The sequence below is a fragment of the Nannizzia gypsea genome, genomic scaffold (genome assembly GCF_000150975.2).
Source record: "Nannizzia gypsea CBS 118893 supercont1.5 genomic scaffold, whole genome shotgun sequence".
Classification (NCBI taxonomy): domain Eukaryota; kingdom Fungi; phylum Ascomycota; class Eurotiomycetes; order Onygenales; family Arthrodermataceae; genus Nannizzia; species Nannizzia gypsea.
The window spans coordinates 1,578,572-1,596,253 of record NW_003345197.1 but is presented as its reverse complement, the minus strand read 5'-3'; the positions used below and the strand labels follow the sequence as shown (position 1 = coordinate 1,596,253).

General features: G+C 48.3%; 9 protein-coding genes and 1 non-coding gene across 10 annotated transcripts; 6 read left to right on the top strand and 4 right to left on the bottom strand.

Annotated features, from left to right (window-relative positions):
• Nucleotides 1-61: 61 nt before the first annotated feature.
• MGYG_06443 (SET domain-containing protein 6) lies at nucleotides 62-1,725 on the bottom strand (the record flags this gene model as incomplete). Its single annotated transcript, XM_003171851.1, has 4 exons — nucleotides 62-544; nucleotides 597-827; nucleotides 898-1,487; nucleotides 1,572-1,725. The coding sequence occupies 4 exons, from the start codon at nucleotides 1,723-1,725 to the stop codon at nucleotides 62-64; spliced, it is 1,458 nt and encodes a 485-aa protein (XP_003171899.1).
• A 366-nt stretch (nucleotides 1,726-2,091) lies between these two features.
• On the top strand, nucleotides 2,092-3,286 carry MGYG_06442 (O-sialoglycoprotein endopeptidase; the record flags this gene model as incomplete). Its single annotated transcript, XM_003171850.1, has 2 exons — nucleotides 2,092-2,443; nucleotides 2,532-3,286. 2 exons carry the CDS (start codon nucleotides 2,092-2,094, stop codon nucleotides 3,284-3,286), a joined length of 1,107 nt encoding a protein of 368 aa, XP_003171898.1.
• A 242-nt stretch (nucleotides 3,287-3,528) lies between these two features.
• MGYG_10563 lies at nucleotides 3,529-3,600 on the top strand. Its single transcript has one exon. It is a non-coding gene; the product is annotated as a tRNA-Met (tRNA).
• A 340-nt stretch (nucleotides 3,601-3,940) lies between these two features.
• MGYG_06441 (homoaconitase) lies at nucleotides 3,941-6,379 on the bottom strand (the record flags this gene model as incomplete). The annotated part of the gene is made up of 2 exons (XM_003171849.1): nucleotides 3,941-5,409; nucleotides 5,470-6,379. The coding sequence occupies 2 exons, from the start codon at nucleotides 6,377-6,379 to the stop codon at nucleotides 3,941-3,943; spliced, it is 2,379 nt and encodes a 792-aa protein (XP_003171897.1).
• Nucleotides 6,380-7,310: 931 nt separating this feature from the next.
• On the top strand, nucleotides 7,311-8,701 carry MGYG_06440 (phosphoserine aminotransferase; the record flags this gene model as incomplete). The annotated part of the gene is made up of 2 exons (XM_003171848.1): nucleotides 7,311-8,054; nucleotides 8,135-8,701. The coding sequence occupies 2 exons, from the start codon at nucleotides 7,311-7,313 to the stop codon at nucleotides 8,699-8,701; spliced, it is 1,311 nt and encodes a 436-aa protein (XP_003171896.1).
• Nucleotides 8,702-8,781: 80 nt separating this feature from the next.
• On the bottom strand, nucleotides 8,782-9,936 carry MGYG_06439 (NADH-cytochrome b5 reductase; the record flags this gene model as incomplete). The annotated part of the gene is made up of 1 exon (XM_003171847.1): nucleotides 8,782-9,936. One exon carries the CDS (start codon nucleotides 9,934-9,936, stop codon nucleotides 8,782-8,784), a length of 1,155 nt encoding a protein of 384 aa, XP_003171895.1.
• Nucleotides 9,937-10,475: 539 nt separating this feature from the next.
• Nucleotides 10,476-12,313, top strand: MGYG_06438 (B(0,+)-type amino acid transporter 1; the record flags this gene model as incomplete). The annotated part of the gene is made up of 2 exons (XM_003171846.1): nucleotides 10,476-11,444; nucleotides 11,501-12,313. 2 exons carry the CDS (start codon nucleotides 10,476-10,478, stop codon nucleotides 12,311-12,313), a joined length of 1,782 nt encoding a protein of 593 aa, XP_003171894.1.
• Nucleotides 12,314-13,162: 849 nt separating this feature from the next.
• On the top strand, nucleotides 13,163-13,580 carry MGYG_06437 (hypothetical protein; the record flags this gene model as incomplete). Its single annotated transcript, XM_003171845.1, has 2 exons — nucleotides 13,163-13,318; nucleotides 13,407-13,580. The coding sequence occupies 2 exons, from the start codon at nucleotides 13,163-13,165 to the stop codon at nucleotides 13,578-13,580; spliced, it is 330 nt and encodes a 109-aa protein (XP_003171893.1).
• A 74-nt stretch (nucleotides 13,581-13,654) lies between these two features.
• MGYG_06436 (abhydrolase domain-containing protein) lies at nucleotides 13,655-14,810 on the bottom strand (the record flags this gene model as incomplete). Its single annotated transcript, XM_003171844.1, has 5 exons — nucleotides 13,655-13,698; nucleotides 13,767-14,272; nucleotides 14,354-14,478; nucleotides 14,535-14,574; nucleotides 14,635-14,810. 5 exons carry the CDS (start codon nucleotides 14,808-14,810, stop codon nucleotides 13,655-13,657), a joined length of 891 nt encoding a protein of 296 aa, XP_003171892.1.
• A 617-nt stretch (nucleotides 14,811-15,427) lies between these two features.
• On the top strand, nucleotides 15,428-17,012 carry MGYG_06435 (mitochondrial 37S ribosomal protein NAM9; the record flags this gene model as incomplete). Its single annotated transcript, XM_003171843.1, has 3 exons — nucleotides 15,428-15,463; nucleotides 15,535-15,963; nucleotides 16,050-17,012. The coding sequence occupies 3 exons, from the start codon at nucleotides 15,428-15,430 to the stop codon at nucleotides 17,010-17,012; spliced, it is 1,428 nt and encodes a 475-aa protein (XP_003171891.1).
• Nucleotides 17,013-17,682: the final 670 nt, after the last annotated feature.

Sequence of the window (17,682 nt, the reverse complement as noted above, 5' to 3'; positions counted from 1 at the left end):
TTTGAATTTCCACATACGAATCTCGACGGCGTGTATAAAGTGATGTACCTAGGTAATTCGCTCAAAGTTGTCTTTGTCTCTTTGGGTACTTCTCAGTGCCTATCATTGAGCGCTTCGCGGATCCGTTCTGGTCTGATTGCATCGAATGGGCATCCAGTAAACTCAAAATTTGAGCGAGAATCTCCTTTTCTCCCTTCCTTACCTGGACTGCCATTTTCTTGCGTCGAATAATTGGATCAATGATATTTCCGTTTCCTTGCGCAAGACACTGAAGGATACGTTCGTCATCATGGGCCGACGTTGGGTATTCGCTTTGTCGATAGGTCACTAGAGACCGCAAGAGGGATGCTTCTGAAATTGAAAATTCAGGTTTTGGGGCCTTGCTTCTTGCTCTAAGTCGATTTAGATCCTCTATAGGCAGGGTCAAGGCCCGAAGCAGAACAAGGAAATCTTCCGGTATTGCGTCCTTCAATGCTCCATTCTGTGGTATCCTGGGTATACTGTATCCATCTTCAAGCATGTCCAGATCGTCAAGGAGCTCAAGCTACAAAAATGTCAGCAAACAATAGAGATAATATTTAGGTTTGGGCACATACTTGGGGGTTAGACGGGCTTGGCTGGCTGTCTGGCAGACCAGCAACTTTGCAAATGCTATCCAAAGAAAATTCAACGACATCATATTGGGTATAATTGTCGGTAACATAACCGTATCGCCGAAGAAGGTCTGCTCTTGGGAGTTCACCGTAGTCATTAAAGATCTCTTCTCCTGAGTGTATATTCCTGACAGCCTTCATGACAAACGAGCCTTCTTCTTGGAAGAGACGTGCCTATAATTGAATAAGGGAACGATTAGCCTAGAACAAACGGGAGAAAGTGAGGTGAGATACTTGTACTTACATTGTTTCTCTGTGCATCCGCGTTGAATATATCTGCCAGAGGCACCATGCCCTTGGCTGGTTCATCCTCGTCATCTGTCATGTAGCCGTCTTCAGCTGTGTCCTCATCTGCCTCTTCAGCCTTCTCGATGTCAAAGGCATATGCCATAATAAGACTAGCCATACGATGGGCAAGAGAAAGCAAAGCACTCTGGCTATCAGGTGAGTTGAGTGGAGGCATATCAGACCTGGGCGGGAAATGAAGAGAGTTGGCCTGTATCAGAGGAACCACTTTCTGCAGGATTGTGTCATCCGCCGCAGCCTTGCCAATCTTGCCAACGACTGCGCTACCTTGCAGCTCAGACAGTTGTTCATCTGTCCAGAACATCAACGTGTCAAAACTCGAGGGAAGAACACCAAAGTAAGGATACCACTTGGATTGCTCGCCTTGGTAGTATTCGTATATCATAGCAATGATCAACGACAACCACGGCCCAAGTTGCTTGTCATCCAGGCCCAAGACTGTCCTTGCCTCCGAGTTTTGTACGCTGAGTATCAAGTCTTCGGGGATAACAAAGAGTTCCTCGTCTTCGGTTATATCTCGCGAGGCGCCTACTCGCCAGACGTCAGCAAAACAAATGCGTCCTCTGGCCTTGTGCGGCAATACCTGAGCACACTGTGAGTTAGGTCACTTACAGATACCTCTCCCAGCCCCGATAGACCTCAAATCGGCGATATATATGCCAGGATGCATTTTGAAATGAAGGCTGCTCCGCTTCAGCCAGAGCAAGAAGTCATCTGACAGCTGGTTGAACTGGTCATTGCCTGACAAGTCCATCGGGCTAGACATGCTGCAAAGGGCAGGCTGGACAAGGTGGAAACAGGTAAGAACCAAACAATGACTTCACCACCCTTCTCCTGTATCCTGAGAAGGAGGCAGCGTCTCAACACAAGCCTGGATGTCAGTCTGTTTGTCGTCCAGAAAGATGGTGGGTGTGTGATCAATATGTCTGTGCTTGGCGGATAAACTTCCGGATAAACTTCCCCCCATCGGATGCCGTTTTATGACTAATGAAACTTTATACGAGTCACGTGAATCCCCGCCTGCCTATCGATAAGTTCGCTTCTTCATCTTTTACCGGAAAAGGGTGTACTTTGGAAGGGGAGCAGGGTATTTGATTGCTGCTCAACAGGTATAGATTTAGACGGGCCTACCATGATTGCTATCGGCTTAGAAGGATCGGCAAACAAGCTGGGTGTCGGGGTCATACTGCATCCGAACGATGGGAGCGCTCCACAGGTTCTCTCTAATGTTCGGCATACATATGTATCTCCACCAGGCGAAGGGTTTTTACCAAAGGATACCGCTAGGCATCATCGCCAGTGGGTTGTAAGCCTGGTCAAAAAAGCTCTGAAAGATGCTAAAATTGGTGTGGCCGATGTTGATTGCATATGCTATACCAAAGGCCCAGGGATGGGCGCTCCTTTGCAATGCGTTGCATTGGCCGCGAGGATGTTAAGTCTACTATGGGAGAAGGAGCTCGTAGGTGTTAATCATTGTGTTGGGCGTACGTACTACTAATCTTCTGTTCCCTTTTTCACTGTCACGCGCATTTGTTTGAAATGGGGCAGCGGGTGCTAACATTCAAATTGCAGATATTGAAATGGGTCGCTACATAACCGGCGCAACAAATCCTATTGTTCTATATGTCTCTGGAGGAAATACCCAAGTTATTGCTTACAGTTCACAACGATATAGAATATTTGGTGAAACTTTAGACATTGCTGTGGGAAATTGTCTTGATCGGTTCGCTCGAACGTTACACATCTCCAATGACCCCGCTCCAGGATATAATATTGAACAGCTGGCCAAGAAAGGTAAACGGCTAGTTGAGATACCCTACGCCGTCAAAGGAATGGATTGCTCTTTCTCGGGTATATTGGCTACAGTTGACGCTTTGGCTGCCTCGTACGGACTCGGCGGTGAGGAACAAGCAAAGAAGGATGCCGACGAAGTGGCTCGCCGCGCAAAAGTCGAAGCCATCGACTCGCTCGAGGACGATTATGGGGTAGTCACTCGCGCAGATTTGTGCTTTTCCCTTCAAGAGACCGTGTATGCTATGCTGGTGGAAATCACAGAGCGTGCAATGGCACATGTAGGCTCAAAGGAGGTATTGATAGTTGGCGGTGTTGGATGCAATGAACGCCTTCAAGAGATGATGGGAATCATGGCTCGCGATAGAGGTGGAAACGTACATGCGACCGACGAGCGATTTTGCATTGACAATGGAATCATGATTGCTCAGGCTGGGCTCCTAGCTTACAAGACAGGCTTCCGTACACGGTTAGAAGAGTCCACATGTACACAAAGATTTAGGACAGACGAAGTCTTTGTTAAATGGAGAGATTAATATAGAACTAGAATAATTATTCTACTGTTGTTAGATGCCATTAATATTGAGCACATCTTATGAGAATTCTCTTAGATGACTATCTATCGCCTTTACTTTGTACGTTATTACGACTTGATATAAAATGGAATTTTAGCTCGCTCCAGGTGAAGCGCCGAAGTGGGTCACACTATTCCAGATCAAGGGAAACCTTGTCATTAAGGGTTAACTAACACTAACGCTTGTCCCACCATATCAAATCAAGCATGTTGGCGCAGCGGAAGCGCGCCGGGCTCATAACCCGGAGGACCTTGGATCGAAACCAAGACATGCTAGAAAATTTAATTTTTTTTCTTATACTCCTCTCAACTCCTCATATTTTTTCCACATATAGTATTATTTTTAACACCATGCCTGATTAATTATTCCTCCCCATCACAAGGCAAGATGATAGTAGTAAGTAATATATATAGCTATTACCAAGGAATTAAAATCATTTACCTAACTAAGCTCATAATCGAAGGGATCTAAAATTCAAATGACAAGCGCCAACGTAACAGTGCTCACATCTTTTTTATATAACCCAAAAAAAAAAAGAGAGAAACTGTATCCTAGTATACAGTACTATACAAACAAATATGGGGGGTGAAAAAGAGCACTATGCCAAAGCGCAGCCTAAGAAGAGGTTGAGATGGAGTTCTTGACCCATTTTTCCAAACCTCCAAGGGCTATGATCTCTTGTACGTTCGGTGGCAGTTCTCCAACCTTCTGTGTCCATTTCTGTCCATCAGGGCCTTCTTGGACTTCAATTTGGCTTCGTCGTACGTCCCACGTCAAAGTCCAGCCGGTTCGTCGAGTTGCCTGTTTGCCTTGTCCTGCAAAGGTCTCACGTAGCCTGCTGACGAGGCGAGGAACTTCTAATCCCATGAGAGCGTTGTTGATGCTGTTCCTCGAGAAGATATTACCGAAGCTGCCTGCAACCACAAGCGGGATATTTCTAGCTAGAATAGCAGTGGCAGCTTGCTCGCGAGAACTTCCACAGCCAAAGTTATACCCTGTTACGAGGACATCTCCTGCCTTTGATACCTTGGAGAACTCGGTATCATAGTTGGACATGCAGTACTCGCCCATCTGCTCAACCGGAACGTTGTCTTGATATGTGTATTTCCCAGGGTAAATACCGTCCGTGTTGATATTGTCGCTGTCGCAGAAGATAATTTCCCCCGAGACACGTTCAGGGAAACCAGGGTATACCTCGGTCAGGCCAGTGGATGATTCCTCTGGCTGTGTCTGTGGCTCTTCAACACCAAATGACTTCTCAGCATCAAGAAGCAGATCGTCTAGTTGTCCGATAACCTTTTCAAGAGCCTGTTCCGCCGTCAAGAGATCGTCGTCCTTAATACCCTCACCCTCTCCACGGACAACTCCATTCCAGCCTTCAGGTTTCTCGTACCATCCTGGGCCACTTAACTTTCCCTTCAGGGCACTGGCTGCAACAACCTCAGGGCTACCAAGGTAGGCTCTTGCCTCTGTGCTACCCATTCGGCCCTTGAAGTTACGGTTAGATGCACTAATGCCGACTTCCCCGGGCTCCAACAAGCCGGTCCCAAGGCCAATGCATGGACCACAGCCAGCAGGCAAGGGTTCGGCACCAGCTTCGAGAAGAGTCTGCCAGTCACCGGCCTCTTCCGCCGCGCGTTGTTCCGGGATCGATGCAGCTGCGATGTAAAACCTAACACCATCTGCAATCTTTGGGATTTTACCGTCGTTCTTCTCGGCAGCTTCCTTGAACACCTTCGCAGCAGCGGCAATATCCGAAGCTCTCGAGTTTGTACAGGATACCAGATAGGCCTTGTCGACTTTGATATCTTGAGCCTCGAGTTCATCTAAGGGTGTTGCTACCTTGACGGAGTTGGGCCCAGAGACATACGGGGTAAGAGTGGACAGATCGAGATGTAGCTGCTTGGCGTATTTAGCTCCCTTATCTGCGACTAAAGGTTGCTCGAACATCTCTTCTAGGAGCTCATGATTAAACCTTGTGGCAGCTGTGCTGGGAAGGTCAGGAACAGTCGATCCCCACATTGCTGCGGTGGTAGCCTTTGCTCGTAGCCATCCTTTTAGCATAGAATCAACTGGGAAGAGACCTGTATGGATTTAGTCAGTTGTATGTTCAATTGTGCTCTCTTAGAAAGGATAGGGCTTACCGCTAAGAGCTCCGAACTCCGTGGTCATGTTTGCTATCGTTAGGCGATCATCGATCTCCAAGCTGCGCATGGTCTCCTCTGATCCAGTAAATTCAATGGCATGGTTGAGAACTTCGTCATTGTTGAACAACCCACAGAGTGCCACGATGACATCCTTTCCAGTAACGCCCTTGGGTAAGACTCCAGTGAAGTTCACTCTCGCAACAGGAGGCACCTGCCACCAGGTCTTTCCGGTGGCCCAGATACTGGCTGCATCGGTCCTAACCACTGGTGTTCCCAAACATCCTACTCCTCCGTACATGTTTGAATGGCTGTCAGAAGCCACCACCAAGGTCCCTGGCCAAGCATAGCCTTCCTCAACCATAATCTGGTGCCCAATGCCTCTTCCAGCAGGGTAGAAATCAACACCATGTTTTTTTGCGAACTTCTCAATCTGCTCGTATTTCTGTAGGTTTTTTTCTGACTTGTTCTGCACATCGTGGTCCAAAGTCATAACAATCTGGTTCGAGTCTTTCAACGTGGATGCTCCAATGGACATGAACTTCAATGCAACAGGCCAGCTGTTATCGTGGGTCATAATTCGGTGTGGCGATATGGTAACATAGTCCCCTGACCGGACGAATTTACCCTCTGCCAGGCCAACTGAATATTTCTGGACAATCTTCTCGGTCAAGGTTTGGGGGACGAGGGTATTCGATTTGATCGCAGAGTGAATTGCGGCATAGGAAGGGTCTTGCAATTGCGAATGGAATACATCGGCCGAGGAGAGCCTGGTTGACACAGAGAATTGCCTGTATGCTAATAATGGTCTGGTATAGCACGGCAGCCGGTGACTCTGCGCTCTCACAATTGGGAACGCGAACGCCCTGCCGGCGTTCGCCATGGCTCTTCGCGATATCATGCCAGCCATTATAAAGCAGTTTCTTCGTTTAACAGAGCTCCTCCGTCTGGGATCCCTCTCTGGCCGCTCTGCTTGCTCCCTCTGTCGCTCGCTGTCGCGCTGTCGCTGCAAGTTTCTTATCGAATGAAAAAGCAGCAAATTGAAATCCGAGGCTCAAAGATGCAAACTTAACAAACAAGCTTTTTAAGGCAACTTTTTCTGCCGAACCCGGCCTTATGTAATCAGCCGAATTTCTCTACTTTTTTGGCAAACGAAGAGCAAAAAAGTGATCTCGCTGCTTGATAATTTCCTACCTCTTCACATAAGGAGGCCATGAGGCGAATAGAAATCCTCTACCATATGTGGACGGGTGCTACAGTACCAACGCTGGGACGATCGTCAAATCGGAGAAATAGCAGACCCCTGCGCAACATCCTAGCTAGCTCTACGCTCGAATGCCGGTACGAAATGGAGGGTTATTGCGAGCATTGAATAACATTTATTCACCACCCGTGAGACAAGGACCTTGTTTTTTTTAACTGTACAGTGCCCAGTTTGCAGTTTTTCTTGGTCAGAAGCATAAGTGTCGAAGTCAACAACTAGCTGATGGGAGAGAAACATTTGCAAAAGCCGTGTCACTTGCATATGAAGAAGGACCTTGGAGGAACTGTACGGAGTAGATAGTGAACTGTAGAAAAGAAAAGGCCGTGGTGACCACTTCCGGCTTGCTACCAAGACTCAGCTGTCATAACCAATCAGCCTTGCGGCCATCGTTAAGTGTGAATCATATAATTATTCGTATAAATACCTTGGGTAGTTATAAAAGCCCCGCCAGGCAGTTAGTTAACGGCCGTGATTAGATTATTTTATGATTGATTGCATCATCCCACTCTTGCGTATAAAAAGCCTCTCGAGTCATCTTTCCCACAACCACTTCATAACAGTAACAAGCGCCCCCGAAATGCCTTCTCGATCAGAAATCGCCTACTTTGGTGCCGGCCCTGCTCCTCTGCCCACTGTGGTTGTTGAGGCCGGCGCTAAAGCCTTCGTCAACTACAATGACAGCGGGTTGGGTCTAGGAGAAATCTCCCATCGATCCTCCGCTGCCAACCAAATCCTTGCGGATACTAAAGCCAATCTAACCACCCTGCTCGACATACCAGAGAATTACGAAATACTGTTCCTCCAAGGTGGCGGGACTGGCGAGTTCAGCGCAATTGTTCAAAACTTGGTCAGCGTCTGGGTTGAAAGACGGAGACGCAAGCTTGCGGCTCAGTTTGGTGATGATGAGGCCAAGATTATCGCCGAGTTGAAGAGGCAGGTTGATGAAGAACTGAAACTGGACTACATTGTCACTGGATCTTGGTCTTCAAAGGCAGCACAGGAAGGAAAGAGATTGGTCGGGGAGAAATTTGTTAATGTTGCTGTCGATGCCAAAGAAGCGAATGGAGGGAAATTTGGAAAGATACCAGCTGAGGAGGCATGGAAGCTCACCAAGACGAAGAAGGAGGGAGGAAAAAGTGCGCCTGCATTCGTTTACTTCTGTGATAACGAGACAGTGGATGGGGTCGAGTTCCCTACCTTCCCAAAAGTGCTGGAGAACCCGCCAGATGTGAGCGAGGAAGACGAGCGCCTTGTAGTGGCTGATATGAGCTCTAACTTCCTCAGCCGAAAGATAGATGTGAAAAAATATGCCGTTATATTTGTAAGTGGCCATATCTCTCTCTATTGTCTAAATGTACAAGAAGTGTGCACCAATGCTAAGATACAACGATCCGTCTAAAGGGAGGAGCTCAGAAAAATATTGGTGTTACGGGTATCGCTTTGATCATTGTCCGAAAGGACCTTTTACCCCCTCATACAGCCACGCCTGCGCCAGCTTTGCTCCGTCAGCTTAGCATAGGTGGGCTACCGGGGCCAATCGTTTTCGACTATGCCATCACCGCCAAAAACAACTCGCTATACAACACGCTGCCAATATTCACCCTCTGGATTGCCGGTCAAGTTATTGCCGGCCTTGTCCAAACTCACGGCGAGGCGCGAGTGGCAGGCCAGGAGGATGTCGTAAATAAGAAGACGGCTCTCATATATGGTGCACTTGACAAGTATCCTCAGGTGTATCAGGTCGTCCCAGACAAGAGCGTTCGCAGCAGAATGAATGTTTGCTTCCGAGTCTATGGAGGTGACGCCGAGAAGGAGAAAGAATTCATTGCCGGCGCGGAGAAACGCCTCCTCCAAGGGCTGAAGGGCCACAGAAGCGTTGGCGGTATGCGAGCTAGCAATTACAACGCTGTTTCACTTGAAAATGTGGAAAAGTTGGTTCAGTATCTGAACGACTTTGCCAGCGCATAGTGGCTCACTAAGATATAGCTAGCCGAACATTTGATCCCAAGGTTGATGGGCATATATGCAAATGTCGTACAACACTCTTTTCAGAGTTTCCAAACTGACCAGCCTGAGATATTCAACTCTCGCAGAATTCCCTGCAGTGGTCCTTGGACCTCTCGACCGTTATGCCACATCTTGGGGCCAGCAAGGTAGCTGACAAACCCGTCAGGACCTGATATAATTATCAGTTTCTTCTTCCGTTGGCCCACAAGCGGGTGCTGTGCTCTTGAGTTTATATATTTCATAATAGAATCTTTCCCAATGAGCGATTTCTCTTCATCGACAAAGTAGTCAACTGTAAATTTCTTGGGGTAGAGGCGTTTGAGCTCGTCCAGTTGCTCCACAACGTAGTTCCTCCGTCCTCCCATGTCGTCTCTGGCAGTGTGTTCTGCCTTGGTGTTAGGGTATAGCTTTGACCACCAACTCCATTGTGAGCCAACTGTATCACTACGACCCCCAAGGCAATCCTCTCTCCGTCGGTTTGCCCATAAGATATGTATTTTTGTTTCATCCCTTGGTCGCATGCATTTGAGTATCGTGTGAGCGGCCTGTAGAGCTGGTGCTATGCCAGTCCCACCCACAATGAACAGCACCTCTTGAACATCTGGGGTGAGCTCGAGTCCCAGCTGAGGTCCGCGCATTTCCACAATACTGCCAGGTTGAAGATCATGTAGGTAGCTCGAAACCTCGCCGTCTTTTCGGATAAGGAACTGAAGGGACGTGTCGTTTCCTTTGTCTAGGGAGGAAAACTGCATTGAAGGAGGTAAAGGGGTGTAGTCTCGGCCAACCTGCAGCTGAGGTTGTTTAAACTGCACACTCCAAATCCCAGTTTCAAAAGCATCCTGATAGACCTCTGCATTTATTCCTCCCTCCCTTTTCGGCCGCAAATTAAAGATACTGCAGGTTGATGACACCGGAGTCTTCGAAATAAGCTCGTAGTTCGTGAACGTAACCGGGTCTAGGGTAGTGCTAGATATGTCTCCCTGCGACCGGGTGTATATGCCAGCTCCACCAGCTGCAATAGCTACAATGGCGGCAGTAAGCCATAGCTTGCTGGACGGACCCTTTGGCGGCTGTTGGGGTGTTGTGGACGAGTTCCGAGAACGTTGGAGCCGGTTCGGTGACAAAAGTTGAGAGGTAACCTTACATCGTCGGGGAGCAGAGGGAAGCCGGCACAAACGAACTGGTCGAGGAAACATGAAAGGGAATAACACAACAGCTACAGAAAATAAATAAACAAAATCTCCTGATATCTTTTCGCTTCAACACTTTGTTTTCTTCCAAAACTTCCTTTTGCCGGGCATTTGAAGTTGCGTCACGTGTCTGGAGCTAGAGCTGCTTAGTCAGTAAATTAGCAAACTTCTGATTGGCTTAATCCCCGATAAGCAATATATCAATCACTGGAAGGGGAAATCTGCTTGATCAGATCTTCAACTCCAGGTTTGTTTGCTAACGCCTGCACATCTCCTTTTCAACTGCCAGGTTTTTTCACGCGAGATATCATCTTCTTTTACTTGCCAGCAAAGTTGATGAATTAACGCAGCTCTTACCCTTTCTAGCAGGCCAGTATAACACTGCCTTTTACTCCGGTTCTTTCTATTCTCACTATGGCCGCAAGCTCTCCACACCCCCTTTACTACTAGAAAAACCGCGATCATCCATTGCGGTCTTTTCTTATACGATTCTTCGGCCAAACTACCTTCTACTCCCTTGTTGTATGCGCCGCTGAGGAAACACAATGAGGGACTCTCTCGAACTAGCATCACTCGCCTCATCGGATGACGGCCTGGCACAATCCTCGTCAGAATCCGGGGTCGGTTCATCACGCCGAGCGTCCTTAGAGAATGATGATCCTATATCAGGCGAATTATACGAATCCACACGTCCTGGTCACGGTCGATCATATTCTGTCTCTTCTGCCTTCGATTTCGGCACCACTCTCTTCCCTCTATCCCAGACAGTTGGAGGGTATGCGCCGCTAGGTGCGCCTTCGGCAGTATCTTTGGAACATAATGTTGGTATAAGGGACGGCTCGCTGGAGAGGCACAAAACATTGACGTATCTAAACGGACTGTCCCTGATTATTGGACTAATAATCGGATCCGGAATCTTCTCATCACCAGGCCAGGTAAACAGCAACGCAGGGTCTCCTGGTGCTTCACTCATTGTATGGGTTGTTGCTGGTTTGCTCGCCTGGACAGGAGCCTCGAGCTATGCAGAACTGGGCGGAGCTATTCCACTTAATGGCGGTGCGCAAGTCTATCTTTCAAAGATATTTGGTGAACTGGCTGGGTTCCTTTTCACATGGACAGCAGTTTTTGTTCTGAAGCCAGGGTCCAACGCTATAATATCAATTATATTCGGCGAATATATTGTTGAAGCGATTGTCGGCACAAAGGTAGATTCCGTTAACCCTTGGATCTCCAAAGGTGTCGCACTGGCGGGCATTATGTCCGTCACCATGCTCAATTGCATATCAACAAAACTGGGAACCCGCATCGGAAACCTATTCATGTTCTTCAAGTTCATTGCACTGCTTGCGGTTACGATTATCGGAATTGTTGCTGCAGTCACAGGCTTTTCTTATGACGGAAATCCTAACAAGGAATGGAAAACGAAAAATTGGTTTGATGGGACTAGTACAAGTGTTTCCAGCTGGGCTGTAGCCTTATACTCTGGTCTATGGGCATTTGACGGATGGGAAAATGTACGTTTCTTCTACAAGTTCTTTGTCATCTTGAGTTTGAGCTGACGAAAGAATAGACAAACTACGTAACCGGAGAGTTCAAAAATCCGGGTCGCGACCTGCCGCGAGTAATTCACACTGCTATGCCGCTTATGATAATATGCTACGTGCTAGCAAATATTTCCTACGTTCTGGTCCTACCGGCATCTACAATCTCGGGCACCAATACTATTGCCGTGCATTTTGGAGCAAAAGTGTTTGGTCCCATTGGCGCCGCCGCCCTTGCCCTTGTTGTATCTGGAAGCTGCATCGGAGCCTTAAATGCCTCGGTTTTTACCAGTGGCAGACTAATATATGCTGCTGGTAAAGAGGGTTACCTTCCATCTATATTTTGTAGGGTTGGGCTTAGCGGATCATCAAACCCTCCGGCAGGGCGCTTACAACGTCGTTCTTTTGTTAAAAGGACAATTACCCGCATTTTTGGTGATGACATCGGAATTGGATTTACCCCAATATATGCGATGTCTTTCAATATGGCGCTTTGCATGTGCTATATCCTTGTTGGTGAATTCAAGACCTTGGTCACCTTTTATGGAGTAGCCGGGTATTCGTTTTACTTTCTCACGGTCTTGGGGCTTATCGTGCTCCGAATTCGTGAGCCTCGATTGGAGAGGCCCTATAAAACATTGATATCGACTCCCATAATTTTCTGTTGCGTGAGCTTATTCCTGCTCAGTCGAGCGGTCTTTGTTGAACCATTGCAAGCACTTACCGTTATTGGTTTTTGGATTGTTGGAGTTCCTGTATATTACTGGCGAATACATCAGCGAGATGGGAAGTTTAAACTTGGAGGAGGGTGGTGGAAATTCTGGGCAAAATCCCAGCAATGATTACGTGTGGATAGAATTTTAATGTGGGATGATTGTTTTCGGGGATTTCTGCTCTTTATGCCTACTTCATGGAGATATATCTTTTGTATCATACCCTTTCAACCATAATGAGCTTCCAAGAAATTTAATATGTGGTTCCTCGATTGTTCAAATAAGTACGTTCGGAGGAACATAGGATGCGAGAGGCTAGAGCAGCTTTCTTTTTGCTAGCAGATTATACTTCTAATATTGATTATGATACTACTTTACGTTTTATAATGATACTATGCAATATCCTATTAAACTCTAAATTGAGAATGTACGCCGCTGTTCGCTCTCTTTTGCTAACGTTCCCCCTAGGCAAACGTATGTGTGAGTAGAGCAGCTCACAGTATGTAATAGCTAAAAACAATGAGCAGTCACAGGGATAAATCGAAAGCCAAAACCTAGGAATAAGCTGAACCTAGGCATGTAGGTAACAAACAACCTTGGAAGAGTGCAGAGTGGTTAGCCTTTGTCTTCTTCGGGAGTGGCACCCACACATCAAGAAATGCAAGAGCAGGCTTTAACTAGGGTTGATGTGACTAGAATGTAGCGAATGAGCCTCTGTGAGTTTTAGGCTATCTGCTATCTATTTTGGTATCCGTAATTGTAAATCAGCCTCCAGATATTCGTATCTGTCCCCGAACCAAGCGGCTTCCCGAAAGATTAACTTGCGCGCCAAGGTGAGTTAGCCGCCGGCAACACGCGCTAGTTCCTGAGCTTAGCCAAAATTAACGTTAACTAGGTTACACGTGACTCATAAGATTAAGGTTACGCACTCAACCTAATTCCCAGTGTCAGTTATGTCTTCAAACATACGACATCATCATGAAAGGCAAGATACCCAAAATGCGAGCAGCAATGCGCCTTAACCCGACCTTTTCCGATCATTTCACTGCTCTTTCACAACCTACCTGCTATCAGACAGGAGTTCTTGGACCCGCAATCATTATGGTCAGAGATGGGGCTGCCAGGAAACTGTCCGTATGTGCCCGATGAGGAAAAGCTGCACAGACATGCAAGGCAGTGTGAGGACTTTGAAGCGAGGCAGAAACTGAAAACGTGGTTTAAGATACAGCTGAATTGTGGATCTGAAGGGTGGATGCCGAATGAGATATGGGATGCTGCTCGAGAGGTGAACAGGGCAGCGTATGCAGAGTGGATGGAGTCTGCAAAGGAATTGGGGGAGGCGGAAGGGATGACGCCTGAGAATGCTGATAGATTATGGCGCTTTGATGTGAGGTGATGTGTCTATGTATTCTATATGGTTGTATTCTATATGGTTAATGTACAATAATCTCCAAACTTCATGAAGATCAACTATGGCGTAGACAATACAGAGTCCCGTATAAAGTCAACGGCAACTAAAAGAAGGCCATTTGTGTTAGTATCGAACTATATACAACCGTTAAAACAAAGGATAAAAACATACCCTGTCTAAACTCATGCGGTTTCTCAGTAATGACCCAATGCCCGCAGTCAAAATCTACCAACTTAAGGTCTGGAAAGAATTTATGCATGAGTTCTTTAGAGTGGTCCGGCAGGTAATGACTCCTGGTTGCTCTGACGATTAAAGCTGGCTTCTCAAACTGAGTTTCCTGAGGGTCGATGTACGGGAAATCCCCCAGAGCATCCAACGATGACGAGAGTATATCTAGCGGCACCCGGAAGTGCAGGTGGTCCTGGCCAGCTTTCTTTGCTAGGTTCGTCAGAAGGAAGAGACGGATGGCAGGGTCCGGCTCATATTGTGAGAGGAGCGAGTCAGCCTGGGACAAGGAGGAGACGGGAGTAGCCTGTGACTGAATATGTCTCATGCCCCTGATGTAGCGTGGAAAGTCGTCAGTTAAAGGCAAACGAATTGGCCCGTTATCTATAGCAACGACGCTCGACACTAAGGAGGGAGAGCGTAGAGCAAGAGTCAAGGCTGTTTTGGCGCCCCTAAGTAAGTTATATATTTTTCGTTAATTTTGTTAATTCTGTGTCATGAGATAGAATTTTAGCAGCTAGTTTAGAGCATACATGGAGTGGCCGATGAGGATGGCATCACGCAGGCTGTGTTCGTGAATGAATTGCTCCACATCAAGGGCGAGCTCGGTGTAATCATGCTTCGGATGATGAAGGGAGTCTCCATGGTTACGAAGGTCCTTTTCACAGTTAGCAAAGGGACGACTCAATAACTGTCTGGGCAGCTAAGACATACAACAGCGTAGACTGATGTTCCCAGATCGGAAGCCAGGACTCTACAAGCAGCTGGTCAGCAGTGGTATTCGACCGCCATAAGCCATGAAGGAGAGACCGACTTGCTCATGCTTCTGTTATTCTTCCTGCAGCCAAAAAGGCCATGCATGAAGACGATGGGTGGACGGCTGACATGGTGTGTCCTGCCTCGCGGTTTGTGCAGCGTGTAGGCTAAAGGCACTCTCGAAGCAGAGGCAGAAGAGTAGCACCGCACAAACTGCCGTCCTAGTTGATGCATGGTGAGATAGGTACTTGGGCAGCAAAACTTGGCCAATTAAGAGCATATTACCAGACTACATATAACTACGCAAGACGTCAAACTCTTCTTTGAAACAGCACGTAAAGCGCAGAGACAATGAAAAGATGGTAGGACCTGAGTCCAGGAAGGTGCCAAAGAATATGCCTGTCAAAACCCCGAAGGATGTTGAGTGGCAAGGCTCTCCACGCTGTGCAATGTAGGAGCCTTTCCACGGCGAAGCGCCTTTTTGATCGCGCCAGCCCAAACAAGGTAAGTATGAAGAAAGAAAGAGAAAAGAAGAAAAAATTTCGAAGAAGTTGGGCGGGCGGAAGGTGTTTATATAGACAAAGGTAGCACGTGATAGATGACTAATGCTAAGCGAGGTTTGAGTTGCTAATGGTGATTGGCTGAGAGCGAAAGAAAGTGGGGGTTATTAGTAATTAAGGAAAATCGTTATGCCGATATATTCACGTGATTGAGATGCACGTGACTACCGAAAAAAAGATGGATGGAGCTAAAAGAGGAAATCAAAAAGACGACGCTGAAGATACCAGGCGCAGGACAGGAAGACAGACGCAGACACACACACACACATTCACATACAGAGAGACGTCAAGATGAGGAATAAGGCGACGAGCTACCTCCGGAAACCGGTTTGTTCTTCATAGCTATACCCACCGGGAGCTTGCAATGGATGGCTGCTAATATTACATTTTCTTGGTAGAAAATCCGCCAGTCCTGGAGCAAGTACAATCTGTTCAACATCACCCAAGTCCGCGCGCCGTACACAAAGTCAAGGACCTTCTTCCAGCAGAAATGGTCAGCCAAGTCACTTGCCCGCGCATACCACGGTGAACAGGTCCGGGAGAGTCAATGGGAGCGCATGTTCTCTCGCCGGCTACGAGCAGTTGTGCCCATGGAGCCCGCAGACCTTTCTCGCAATGATGGCGCAGCACAGGCTGCTGGCCGTGGTTCAGGGCTTGTGGAGCGCGGCAAAACCCGTCAGGTTCCAGAGACACCGTACATGCTGATGACATTTGCACCACTGGAGCGGAGACTGGATGTTGCTATATTCCGTGCTATGTTTGCTAGCAGTACCAGACAGGCAAGGCAGTTTGTCATCCACGGAGGCGTGACGGTCAATGGCAAGAAGGTTGGTCTATTGATGCCATATTGGACCGTTTCTCTTAGAAAACGGTCTTTCCAAGTAACGTAACTTGAGGATCTAACGTGTGGTAGATGCAATATCCAGGATACCTGTTGAACCCCGGAGACATGTTCCAGGTTGACCCCGAGCGAGTGATGTATGCAACCGGAGCACCCAAGGACAAGAGCCTGCGTCGTGCAGGTCGCCTAAGACGACGAATGGGTGCCAAGTCGAAGGAGGAGGAGAAAGAAGGGGAGGCAGAGGAGGCCAAAAGCAATGACAAGCAGAAGAAGGAGGAGAGCAAGGAGGACGAAGACCCACGGCAGATGCTGAAGGAGATGCTCTCTGGAGCCAAGGGGATCATGGCGTCGTCAAAGGACCTGCTCCCGGCCAAGAGAAGACAAGCCATCCGTGCTTTCCAGCGGTCCATCAAGCAGGTGCTCTCCCGGTCATCCACGACCACGACCATGACAGACAACCTGGAGGCCCAGTTCCTCGCCCTGAAGAACCTGATAGACGAGGACACTAAGCGGGCGGCTGAGGCTGCGCAAAAGGCCGCAGCTAAAAAGGCAGAACAGGCCGCTGCCACTGAATCAACATCCACTACTCCCTCTCCTTCATCTACCCCTAATGCTGATGCCACCTCTACGACTGCCACTAATAACAACACCACCACCACTACCACCACCACAACGAACACTGCCAAAAACAACGACAGCACTGCCTCCAACCAGGTCGATGATCTCGCCGCGTCCCTGTCCGACGTCGAGCTGGCAGACTACTCTGCCAGTGACCTGAAGGCCCTCAAGCGCGCCCTAGAGGAGATCCACGAAAACCCCATCGACAGCACGAAGCCATATGCCACTCCCTGGCGGCCTCGCGACTACATGAGCCCCTTTGCCTTTGTGCCACGCTACCTGGAGGTCAACCACAACATCTGCGCGGCCGTCTACCTGCGGCATCCCGTGGCTCGCCCTGGCATGGCAGAGGTGCCAACCCCTTACAACGAAACCATTGGCCGTGCTGCCTTTGCGTGGTACCTCCGCCGGCGCTGAGGGTTCAACGCTGCCTGTAATAATACTATCATATATAGATCTATTCATTCTAGACAGAACGAGGACATGTACCATAGCTTCTTCCTACCTTCATCTACCTTCTCCTGCTTCCAGTCCGCCGTCTGTAGCCCTCCCCTTTCTCCCACCGGCCAGTCTGCCTCCCGCCTATTAAGGGCTCGCAGGACCTGCTGCGTCCGTCTACTGTGTCGCGGTGGCTCAGCTCGTAGCAGCCAGCGACCTTTCCCTCTTCCCGCTTACTGTCGCCCGTCGCTTTTTCGGGCTGAGCATCAAGGGAAAAACCGACTTTTTTTCGGCGGCGCCAGCGAACTTCGACCACAACAACATCTAACAACAACATCTAACCTCTGACTGTCAACAACGTCAAGCGTCAACAACACCGACATCACCACCGCGTCCTTCAACGCCAGACACGAGCAGACGGCCAGAGACAGAGTCAGATAGTCAAAGTCAGGCCAGGCCAGGCATCCAGACAGCCACACAGACACACAGACAGACAGACGAGCCGACCGAAGCTCAACGGTTCTCGCCTTGCCTACCAGGGGCCCTATTCTCCTTCGCAAAAGCAAATAATCCCACCGTCGCGCAAAAAAGCAAAAGACGGAAGCAAAAAAAAGGAAGAAGACGAAGAAGAAGAAGCAGCCCAGAGAGA